Source organism: Bufo gargarizans, chromosome 4 (assembly GCF_014858855.1).
Source record: "Bufo gargarizans isolate SCDJY-AF-19 chromosome 4, ASM1485885v1, whole genome shotgun sequence".
In the NCBI taxonomy this organism is placed as follows: domain Eukaryota; kingdom Metazoa; phylum Chordata; class Amphibia; order Anura; family Bufonidae; genus Bufo; species Bufo gargarizans.
Genome location: NC_058083.1, coordinates 508,393,994 through 508,406,863, shown reverse-complemented (window position 1 = coordinate 508,406,863; position 12,870 = coordinate 508,393,994). Strand labels below are relative to the sequence as shown.

At 42.7% G+C, this 12,870-nt stretch overlaps 1 protein-coding gene across 1 annotated transcript in view; it reads left to right on the top strand.

Moving 5' to 3' along the window:
• Positions 1-12,870, top strand: part of USH2A (usherin) — a 426,892-nt gene that overhangs the window by 133,273 nt on the left and 280,749 nt on the right. The window contains exons 11-13 of the mRNA XM_044291289.1: positions 118-327; positions 2,071-2,273; positions 6,808-6,920. Coding sequence (XP_044147224.1) covers positions 118-327; positions 2,071-2,273; positions 6,808-6,920 — 526 coding nt within the window. The remainder of the gene's footprint in view (positions 1-117; positions 328-2,070; positions 2,274-6,807; positions 6,921-12,870) is intronic.

Below are 12,870 nucleotides of genomic sequence, written 5' to 3'. Positions count from 1 at the left end.
AACATCTGCAATTGTACTATGAATATCTCATTATCTATCTATCTCATGGCTACATATCTTTCTACAGTTAAATATATTATTGTATGTACCTAATGCTGATGTTGTATCTCTTTCCAGCCATACACGACTTACAAGGTGATGTCGATCATTACACCATTGAAGTAAAGTCACCCAAATATGAGAAGTCACTGAGATTCCCAGCTGATGTGACCCGAGCAGTGATTGGTGGATTACATCCGAACACCGACTATCAGCTCTACGTGGAGGTCTCCAATGGACCCCACAGTATCAGCAGTGGCTGGGAACATGTCCGCACCTTAGATGGAGGTTAGCACTTCATTCACTCTGAGAAGTAAATGGATTGATTTTGCAAGGTTGTAAACAGACGTCTTATTAAACCAGCAGAGAAAAAGGGGCTAAAATGTTAAAATGTTTAAGTGCATCATTGAGTTCAGAAAGGAGATCAATAAACTGGTCCTCAGAGATCTGTGTGTAACAGGGACTATTACCCCGGCCTGAACCTGGCCTCCATGTAGACCGCCATGCCGTGGAACGTAAGACTGTCAGATAGAGAGATGGATAGATATTCATTAGATAGATAGAGAGAGAGAGATATTAGATAGATACATACATAGATAGATATTCATTAGATAGAGAGAAAGAAAGAAAGATAGATAGATATTAGATATATAGATATATAGATAGATATTAGATAGATAGATATTAGATAGATATTAGATAGATAGATATTAGATAGATAGATATTAGATAGATATTAGATAGATAGATATAGATAGATAGATATTAGATAGATATTAGATAGATAGATAGATAGATAGATAGATAGATAGATAGATATTAGATAGATAGATATTAGATAGATAGATATTAGATAGATATTAGATAGATATTAGATAGATAGATAGATATTAGATAGATATTAGATAGATAGATATTAGATAGATATTAGATATTAGATAGATATTAGATAGATATTAGATAGATATTATATAGATATTAGAATATTAGATAGATAATTAGATAGATAGATAGATAGATAGATAGATAGATAGATAGAGAGATAATTAGATATTAGATAGATAATTAGATAGATAGATAGATATTAGATACATAGATATTAGATAGATAGATATGAGATAGATATTAGATACATAGATATTAGATAGATATTATATAGATATTAGATAGATATATAGATAGATAGATAGATAGATATGAGATAGATATTAGATAGACATTACATAGAATATTAGATAGATATTAGATAGATAGATAGATAGATAGATATTAGATATATAGATAGATAGATATTAGACAGATTAGATACATTCTCCTTTCCCAGAATATTCTTGGCTCAGGTTCTCCACGATCCTAACATACGCAGATGATCTGTCTAATCTTTATAAAACCTCGTTATATCAGGTGTAATATCGTTCTCTCTTCGGACCGTGTTTCAGGTCATTAAAAAAAGCACCTCCAGTAAAGATTTTAATTTCCTCCTTAATCCGATAGGTTACCGCCATCTTGTTTATAAAATCGCCATAAGTACGTTCCCAGCGGACACCGTTCTCTCGTTTAAGCTCTGGAAATGTCATTTTTAAATGAGCTGGCCGTATTAACTACTGTGTGATCATCAACACTTGAGATCATTTACCTAACGATAATGCGGCACCATTGCTGGAAGTCGTTTACGGGGTGACGCGTCTAATGTTCCTTAGGTCATCCACAATTCCGTTCCACCATTACCTGGATGTAACGGCTTCCTGCGCCGCCTCATTGTGATTGGGCTCTCACCAGGACGGTACCAATACTACAATTCATAGTTAATCTGATTTTAATAGATAATATTCCGCCGGTCACACACGGGGGTTGAGATGATGAAGCATTATTATAGGCATGTGGCTATAATAGGGGGATTGAGCGAGGGGCCCCGTCGTAGGGCGGCAGACCACGCTGTGATACATTGTTTCCATACTAATATGCATTTGGTTGCACGAGGTCTTTCCCGCAGACAGCTGGAGTGTACTCAGATTCTTCTATTAATTCCAGAGCCTGAGGGTATGCTGCCCCCAGAGGTTGTGGCAATCAACAGTACAGCTGTACGTGTCATCTGGTCGTCCCCTTCAAATCCAAATGGCGTTGTCACAGAATATTCCATCTACGTGAATGATAAGGTCTACAGGACGGAACTCAGGACGCCCCATGCCTTTATCCTGGGAGACCTGGCTCCGTATACAGTGTACAATATACAGGTGTGTACAAGGAAGGGACACTGGGGAATATCACAAGGTTTGGCAGTCTGATGTAGCAGAGCTGGGTTTGTCATTGGCTTCTTCTGTACTGAAATCGTACAGCAGGTGCCTGCGCTGCGGGGTTGCATGCGGAAAATCCGCAGCGTTTGCCGTAGCAGCAAAGTTGATGAGATTTTTTATATATTTTTTTTATTTCATCCACACACCGTGCAATTACCACGAACGCATCCGCATCGGTGCGTATTTTAAATCCACAGCGCAAAAAATGTATGCTGCGGGTCTTACTCTTGGCCGTGCACCTGAATGGCGCTGGGCTGCATTTCTGTGCACAGCAGGTGTGGCGTGTCATTGTGCAGGGAAAAGCAATCAGGGGGACAGATCTTTCGTTCTTAGGGTCGCTGGGGGTAGTGTTGAGCAAATCGAAGCCAAACGAATTTACTTCTATCCGAATTTCCTTGCGCTTCATTGTAATGGATCTATTTTTCCTGAAATAGCCGTAAAAAAAAAAAAAAGCATACCTCCTCCATTTGCGTGCGAAGAGGCCATCTTGATTGCATAAACAGCGCGAAATCTCGTGTGGGGTGACATATGACATCACCACGCCAGTCATCACGTCACCGTGCGAGATTTCACGCTGTGTCTTCAATTAAGATGGCCTCTTCGCGCGCAAATGGATAATTTTTTTTTTGTACCCTGATTAACCCCTGAAAGGCCTAAATGGTAGCCTCAGACACCGTTTTCAGCGATTAACATGGCATCTGAAGGGTTTAATGGTGGGTGGGGGGTGTGTGACGTGATCGCTGTTTCCTATCATTGCGCCCGCTACTTACAAAGGAATGCGCTTCGTAGATAAGTAATTTGTCACAAATCGAATTACTTTGTGAAATTCGTCGAAGCAGCCAAATAGGATTTTTCCTAACTCCGTTCATCTCTAACTGGGGGCCACAAAGGTCAGATGCCTGATGAAGGCGGTGGATCGCGTCTGAAAAGCGTTGCAAATAGGACAGTAAATTTAGTTTTTTTTTACCTTCCCTGTTGATATTTTTTTCGCTTTTAAGCTACTTGCGACTGGAGTTGGTTTCAGTCATAAAGCGACTGCCCCCAGTTTATAAGAGGGGGGGATACCCCTTTAATATCGGCGCAGTGTACAAATGGCGCACCTGTCGCTCGGCCGCATTCAGATGCCCTCTTGTTACTGACACATATAACGAAAATATGTGGCGCGTGGGCTTCATAAATATGAACTTTTGTCCAATGTGGTTTAAATGTATCTGCCCCAGTGATTTGTGCCAAGTGACAAACTCGGCTCTGACGGTAGAGATGTGTCATGTTGACCTGGCGCATTCAGAGTGTGTACCACCGGTGACTACTTCCAGCACCAGAGCTACTTCGGAACAGTGGGTCGGCAGGAGTGCCTCCTGGTGAACAAATAGTGATTGTCTATCATTAGCATTGGCCCCTTAACCAGTGTGTGATGTGTGATTATTTTTTTTATAATTTTTTTTTATATAGTTACACACTGTCATTTTATTTGCTTGCTGTCAATGAATGTAACTGACAGCTTAACAGACTGGAAGCTGGTTCATTACCCTACTTCTAGCTAAAGGGAAGCTCTAACCTATCCAGTCTAGACAGTCCTCTGCGAGCACCGCAGCACCAGTCTCTATCCTGTCCTGATCGTTTGTTACAATGTTTCAGTGCAGGTAAAATGTATCATCCTGGAGCCCTGACTGTGTGACTTACAGAAATCTGTCCCCACTGGGAAATATTAGGCTCTGTTCATACTAGCCCCATGGTGTTCAATTTCAGTGAAGCCGCATCAGGTATAACAGATCCCGTTCTAAAGGACCCTGTTGTCTTATAAAGCAAGAAAAGCGTGATTTGTGCCGTCAAAAACACTGCAGCCCTGACAGGATGGGAAGCGATGACGGTATTTTACAGGTTTTCAGCCTCTAGAACAGGGATGCCCAACCTGCGGCCCTCCAGCTGTTGCAAAACTACAACTCCCAGCATGCCTGGACAATCTACAGCTATCGGGGCATGTTGGGGGTTGTAGGTTTGCAACAGCTGGAGGGCTGCAGGTTGGGCATCCCTGCTCTAGATGTAAGCAAAAACGTTCCTATTCATTAACTGCCAGCGGAGATCTTGAAAACTGTAAATAAGGGGTTATCCCATGGTTAATGTAAAAAGTGAAAATCGGACACCATATAGTATGTGACAGTCTCTTTGTAACAAAGTTAGAACCAGAGGGGCATCTCCTTTTGTTGCTGCTGCTGGTGGCAGTTAAAGGATGGAATTTAGCATGTGCGTCCACTAGTGTTGAGCGGGCACCAAAGTGCTCGTGTGCTCGAGTAAAACACTTTGCACAATGGAAGTCAATGGGAGAACCCCAGGCACCCCCTGCTCTGAAGAGGGGAGGGTGTCAGGACTGTAGTTCGGCTTAGGAGTCCCTGCTCTGATTCCATATATAGCTATGTCCATATATGGAGTCAGTGCTTGGGGACACCCAGTGTATTTAAATCTAATTTAGCCTGTATTTCAGAAAAGTTTCTGCCAGGATTCAAACTCACGACCTTCTGTATTAGAGGCAAGGCACTTCTACTGTACTGTACTTCTACTGAGACCTATACAGTACAAGTCTTAAATATATATATATATATATTTTTTTTTTTTTTAAGTGACTGGCTATGCAGCTATATAGTGAAGTGGTTAAAATTCTGGGCTGTGATACAGAAGCTATGAGTTCAAATCCTGTCACAAACTTTTTCAGAAATAGAGGCTAAACTTAATTTATATATATATATATATATATATATATATAATGTAAATGTATTATGGCTAAAACATCAGTAGTAGTTTCCCACATATTATGCATTCATATATATCAGAAGTATGATTTTTTTATATACATTTCTGTATATATTTTTGAATTTTTTTCTAGTAATTACACATTTATTTTGTGCCATAAATTTTTTTCAATTACTAAAAAAATATAAAATATATAAATCTAATTTAACCTCTATTTCTGAAAAAGTTTGTGATGGGATTTGAACTCATAGCTTCTGCATCACAGCCCAAAATTTTAACCACTACACTATACAGCTGCATAGCCAGACACGAAAATAAAAAATATATGAGACTTCTACTGTATTGGTCTCAGTACAAGTACAGTACAGTAGAAGTCTCTCTTTTTTTTTTTTTTTTAAAGTAACTGGCTATGCAGCTATTATAGCTGAGTGGTTAAGTGCCTTGCCTCTAATGCAAAAGGTTGTGAGTTTGAATCCCAGCGAAAGCTTTTCTGAAATACAGGCTAAATTAGATTTAAATACACTGGGGTGTCCCCAAGCACTGACTCCATATGTGGACATAGCTATATATGGAGTCAGAGCAGGGACTCCTAAGCCAGCTCACACTGAGGGATTCCCTCACAGTACAGCGATGTTCTGCATAGAAATAGAGGCTAAATTAGATTTAAATACACTGACTCGAGCATCGTGCCCGATCACACGTGGTGCACGTGTTCGGCCGAGCATGCTCGCTCAATACTAGCGTCCACCTCACTGAGGTGGACAGAGAATTTAGAGACAGAACAAACAGCAGGTGGCGCTATACATATAGATTTAATTGAATAAGTACTTGTAATACATTTTTTATTACATGCAATTACAAAGTATTCAGATCCAGGGGCTGTTTTGAGAAGTTAATAATTATTTTTCATGGGACAACCCGTTTAAACAGAAGGTTGCAGGACCTTTTATGGTTCAGTGATGAAGCCTTATTTGCACAAATGATGAATTATTGCATGGAATTACGGTCCATGAAAATGGCTCAAATTGCAGCCCTTTTGTCAAAAAAATTTCCTTTTTTTTTTTTCCTTATGTCATCAAAAAAATTCCCACTTCTGTCAATCATCCCTATCCATATTCACCTCTTGGTCCTGCATTCATCTAAAGAACAGGCTGCCTACTTTGATATTTTTGGACCTCCAGTAAAAATGAATGAATGGAGTTGCGCAAGCGCCCAACTCTCCATTTACCACTGCTGTGAGATGTGAATCAGGGGTTCCCCATTTTAAGTATGTGGCACCCACACCTATCCTGTGAATATGCCATACATGTGCAGATGGGAATACCCCTTTAATGATTCTTGTTATTATTGATGCATTATTAACCCCTTAATTTACTAAATATACAGTCCTGGGGTGCTTTCTATGTCCCCAGAGCTGACTGCAGAGTGCTTACCCAACCTCCGATCAGATCATTAGGACCCAATCAGAAGGTACAATCTCCTTTGATCATCCTGTGGTCACAAATTGATTGTGACAATCAAAGGGTTAACAGTTGGGATTGGAGCTACCTACGATCCTGGCTGCAGAGCAAAAGGCTGCTCTAAGAGCCGGAGCTGTTAATTACAGTTCACTGGAAGAGCAGGAGTGCTCATGGAAGCGACGACAAAAGAGAGTGGGTGGTCCTCAAAGGGTTAATGCTAGACATTATTCATGCACTGACTAGCCTTTGCATCTTGTTCTCCTCAGGTTGAAGTCTGCACTGCATATGCCTGTATTAAGAGCAACGCTACCCAGGTAGCTACAGTGGAAGGATCACCAAAAAAGATACCTCCTCCAAGAATTGGAAATGTGACTTCAAGGTGAGAGGTGTGGTGAATTATGGGAAATGGACGGATCATTGCTTTATCGGGGAACTGCCCATTTTATTTATGTCCGTCCCGTCCCCCTTAAAGGGAACCTGTCCCCAGGAACATGATGTTCCGGCAGGGCGGGCGGGCAGCGTGTTATTTGTCACGGCCATGGCCATGACCGTGACTCCTTAACCGCATGCGGTTGCCTGCGGTTTGTTTTTGGTTGTTCAACCACAGGTGAGGGCTGCTTGTGTGTTGCCTCACTTGTGGTTGCCGCGGGCAACAAGTGGTTGGAGATTGTCGCAGATAGCAGCCTGAGCTGGTGCTAGGCAGCTTGCGGCATCTTCATGCGGTTACACCTAGCTACCTCTTTGTTAGGTGTGTGTGTATGTGTGCACTAGGTTTTATGTTATTGTGTGCACTTCCCCTTTTAGTGGTGTTTTCCCTTCCCTGGTGATGGAAGGGTTAACTCCCTTTCTGTGTGTGTGAGACACTGGGTGTGTCTGTGTGGGTGTGGCCACTTAGGCCTATTTAGCCTCTGTGTTTGGCATGGCTCAGTAGGTTGCTTCAGCCATGCTTAGCTGGAGCAGCCTCCTGTGAATACCATCTTCCAGTAAGGGCCACCCTTCCGGTCATAAAAACCCTAACCCCTGATGCATAGGCGTGCGCAGCCTATTGCATTAGGGTGTGCACCCTAAAGCACAAACACACACGCCCCGCGCACGTGTGTATATATATATATATAGGAAACCGGACAGCACTCCAGATAAAAATAAGTGGTTTATTCACCCATGTGGTGTAGGCAACGTTTCAGCTCATACAAAGAGCCTTTTTCAAGCAGCCTTTGTATGATCTGAAACGTTGCCTAAACTTTTCTTTAGAGTTTAATGTTTCAGCACTATAATAAAATAATTTACTTACAAAAGAAGCTATTCAGTCGTCTGCAGTGCCATCCTCTGCTTGCTTCCGCGGATCTTCCCCTCCTTTCAGTCTCTCCATAGTGCGCAAGTGCACTGTTATGGGGGATCTGTGGGTGACACAGTGTTATGGGGGATCTGTGGGTGACACAGTGTTATGGGGGATCTGTGGGTGACACAGTGTTATGGGGGATCTGTGGGTGACACAGTGTTATGGGGGATCTGTGGGTGACACAGTGTTATGGGGGATCTGTGGGTGACACAGTGTTATGGGGGATCTGTGGGTGACACAGTGTTATGGGGGATCTGTGGGTGACACAGTGTTATGGGGGATCTGTGGGTGACACAGTGTTATGGGGGATCTGTGGGTGACACAGTGTTATGGGGGATCTGTGGGTGACACAGTGTTATGGGGGATCTGTGGATGACACATTGTTATGGGGGATCTGTGGATGACACACTGTTATGGGGGATCTGTGGATGACACACTGTTATGGGGGAATCTGTGGATGACGCACTGTTATGGGGGGATCTGTGGATGACACACTGTTATGGGGGATCTGTGGATGACACACTGTTATGGGGGGCCTGTGGATGACATATGACTGAGGAGGGCTATCAGGGGACATTATACAGGGGTAATTTAACTGAGGGGTATCAGGGTAAATTATACAGGGGGTAATATAATTACGGGGTATCAGGGTACACTATACATGGGTAATATAACTGAGGACGGCTATCAAGGACATTATACAGGGGTAATATAAGTTATATTACCTCTGTATAATGTCCCCTGATAGCCCTCCTAAGTTATTTTACCCCTGTATAATAATGTACACTGATACCCCTTAGTTATATTACCCCTGTATAATAATGTACACTGATACCCCTTAGTTATATTACCCCTGTATAATAATGTACACTGATACCCCTAATAGTTATATTACCCCTGTATAATAATGTACACTGATGCCCCTTAGTTATATTACCCCTGTATAATAATGTACACTGATACCCCTAATAGTTATATTACCCCTGTATAATAATGTACACTGATACCCCTTAGTTATATTACCCCGCCCTGTATAATTTAACCTGATACCCCTCAGTTATATTTTATAACTGAGGGGTATCAGGGTACATTATACAGGGGGTAATATAACTAAGGGGTATCTATCAGGGTACATTATACAGGGGTAATATAAGTGAGCAGGGCTATCAGGGACATAATACAGGGGTGAGGGGTAAGATAAGTTATATTACCCCTGTATAATGTCTGATAGTAGCCTAGCCCTCCTCAGTTATATTGCCCCTCATGTACCCTGATACCCCTAGTTATATTACCCCCTGTATAAGTTACCCTGATATCCCTCAGATATATTATATAACTGAGGGATATCAGGGTAATACAGGCGACAACAGAGGATTCGTAGCACTGTGGAACAGGGGGGGTACATAACACTTATTTTTTTATATGCCCTCACCTCACCAGCTAGCAGGCGGCCAGGCGCGCAGGGTACTCAGATGTGGCGTGGCGTGACGTGACGTCAACTCAGCTTGCGCCGCGCCGCACAGCACGCACTCCCTCTCTGCCTCCGCCGGGTTCGGGACTCCGCCCCCCTATTTGAATACTAGCCACCGCCCGCCGGCAGCCCACAGCCAGGTATTGTAAATGAATTGACAGTGCGGCGGGCGGCGGCAGCCAGCATAACAGACAAGGGGAATCAGCTGGGGGGCAGTGCGCACGGAGGTGACGAACCTATTAGGGTGTGCCCAGGCACACCCGGCACACCCCGTGCGCACGCCTATGCCCTGATGTTTAGTTTTTGTCCGTTTGGGTTTTTATTGCAGCTATGGATGTCCTGGTCCCTGTGTGTCTTTATGTGTGTGCTGTTTACCTATGTTTATGTGGACAGCGTTTTCAGAGCACGGGTTCCAGTCAGCAAGGCTGTGGCAGGTTTGTGTGGAACTGTTTGGGTTCACCTGTCATGTTCATAGTTCTGTTTATGTTTCCCTTCTTTCATGCTGCTTGGCCAGTGAGACTCCTGCTCCTCCGTGCCTAGGAGGAGTAGGTTGTCTTACCCTGCTCCTTAGTTCAGGGCCATCCTGAGGGCTTGCAGGGACTACTAGGTTCCAGGGTATGAGCCCTCCTACCACCAGGGTCGGCTCATACGGACAGGAGACAGGGTCAGCGTTAGGGACGCAATAGGAGGTGACCTGCTCCCTAATTCTGTTGCCCTGACCGAGTAGCGACTGGACATTTCTGAGCATCGCACGGCTGAGGGTTGTCCCCATCCTCAGCCGTGACAGTTATAGAGCAGAAGGAACTGAGCAGATTAATATAGTTTTATAAGAAAAGATAACTTGTACTTGAGTTGGTAGAGGCGTAGAAGTGGCCATTCCACATTGAAGTGAAGTACCCCAGACCTGGAGGTAGAACAATTTTGTATATAGTTATTGTATTATATTATTATGTATTTTATTGTATTCTTCTGGCTGTAGTTACCAGCAAGGAATGGATGGCATAGGTTGGTAGGACCTCACTGTTCCTCGTCTCTTGGTGGGAGTGGGCTGTTGTTGCTTCCTGCCAGGAGAGGGAGTTTCTATTTGGATAGTGAGGAAGCACATGCAGAGCTCCTGCTCCCTGGAATAATTTCTTATTCCCTTGTGAGAACAACACTCCAGAGGGATATATAGGAACTTGATCCAGTTCTCCTGTGAGACCAACACTCCAGAGGGATATTTAGAAACTAGATCAAGTTCTCCTGTGAGACCAACAATCCAGAGGGATATTTAGAAACTAGATCCAGTTCTCCTGTGAGACCAACACTTCAGAGGGATATTTAGGAACTACATCCAGTTCTCCTGTGAGACTAACACTCCATAGGGATATTTAGGAACTAGGTCTAGTTCTTCTGTGAGACCAACATTCCATAAAGATTAGCAAACTCAAGAAAACAGCTTCTAGAAAGCATTAGTGTGACAAGACAGCAGAGTAATCTGCAAAATATGCATTACAGCCACTGCTGCAAGGTGAGGGACAACAGTTCAGACACCATCACCTACCTAACCAACCACCAAGCCAGAAAAATATCAAGCTTAGAAAAAGAAAGATAAATGTAACGCACAAGAGTAACTACGGCCCCAAGAGGTGCACTCAGTAGGGTGGACTCACCCTGTCCACTCCCAGAGGCAATAAAATAGAATAAAATTAACTGGGCACTCTCAGGATATCTGAACCAATTGAAATTTATTAGCATATATAACAATAGCACTGAGCAACAGTATATATTGGCGGTAATAGTAAACACTAAATATCAATATATAGAAAAACACACAACATGCAGTAATATCATATAAAACAACTGGAAAATAGAGATCTAAAATGTAATAAAATTCGAGGAATAAAATTGGAATACTCAATAGTAAAATGTTCGTATAAATATTCAGCCGAATATTTGTATGGAAAAGTCACCTCGGATACTGGTAGCAATAAACGGTGTCCTCTAATATTGTCCTATTCGATTGGATCACAGGGGTATCCAAAACTACAGTCCCAATACGTGGTCCACTGAACCAACTTTAAGCGGCATCCCGCTTATCACATCCACCAGCAGCGTCCCACTGGACTAAAAGTCATATGAATAAAGGTGCTGGATAAAAACGCTGGATAAAATCAAACGGTCTTAGCGTCTCCCTTGATAGTTCAACAAAGGTAATAATGTGGTCCTCTGAGTCTGTAGACCGATAGTTCGTCAATAGATTTACACACTGGCAATTGTTTGGCACATGTATTCAGGCCTTCCACATGGACTCAGGCCTTACAGGTTGTATTCCAAGTGAGCCATTCGTGTGACAGACGATTCCTTCTTAACGGATATCCAGTCAATTCTCCAGATTCCCAAGTGGTCCAAGTTTTTGGGGTCCTGTCTAGGCTAAACGTGTTTCGGGGTATCACATTACCCCTTCCTCAGTAGCTAGGATAGTCCAGTGGGACGCTGCTGGTGGATGTGATAAGCGGGACGCCGCTTAAAGTTGGTTCAGTGGACCACGTATTTGGACTGTAGTTTTGGATACCCCTGTGATCAAATATCAAGCTTATATTGCAGTAGACACCTATATCCACAAGTGCCTGCTAGTGCCAAACCATTGCCACACAGCCAGTCACCATACCTCCACATCTGGTGCCAGAAACTGCATTGCTGGATGTGCCACCAGTTATATTTTTCACTAAGTAAAGAAGAGACTGTTATGTGCTCACTTCTGGCCTCATTCTTCAAACTACCTTTCCACTGCACCGAACCTCAAGGAGCAACAGCCTGATGGAGTACACCGTGACATAACATCCCATCATGGCCACTACCACACCTATCCTCTCCACCAGCTCCTCAGGACTTTGCTGCACTAGTACACAGAAAAAATATATGACCCTGTATCTCTCATCAGACCAGCAGAATGCCATGTGGATATGACTTTGCATTCAGCTCTAGCGGTAGAGTATACAGATGAGGTGTGAGTGCGGGATGACTTCATTGAAGGGCTTTGTTAGCATTCCCTTCCCCACATGTCATATTACCATCAACTCTTCTTCTATCCCCAAAGATTACTAACTGCTGATCGATTGCCCTGACAAGCCTGGCCATGGCCTACACGTGCCCTGGCTAGTTCATTTATTTGCCATGGTGGATTTGCTAGAGTGGAATTTAATCAATAGATAATTCATTAATTCTGATCCTGAAGTATGAAGGGCCCGGGTGGTGTAAAAATGTCTGTCTTACTTTAACTTTGAAAATAATATAACGGCGTCTGTGATGCATTATGTATGAGGTTGTGTAAATCGCAGCAAAAATGGAAGGGGCGGGATGTGACTTTTATAGATGAGTTTTCATTGTGGGTGCTTTCCAATAGATATGAGATAGATAGATAGATATATAGATATTAGATATATAGAGAGAAAGATATTAGATAGATAGATGAGAGATAGATAGATAGATAGATAGATAGATAGATAGATAGATAGATAGAGAGAAAGATATTAGATA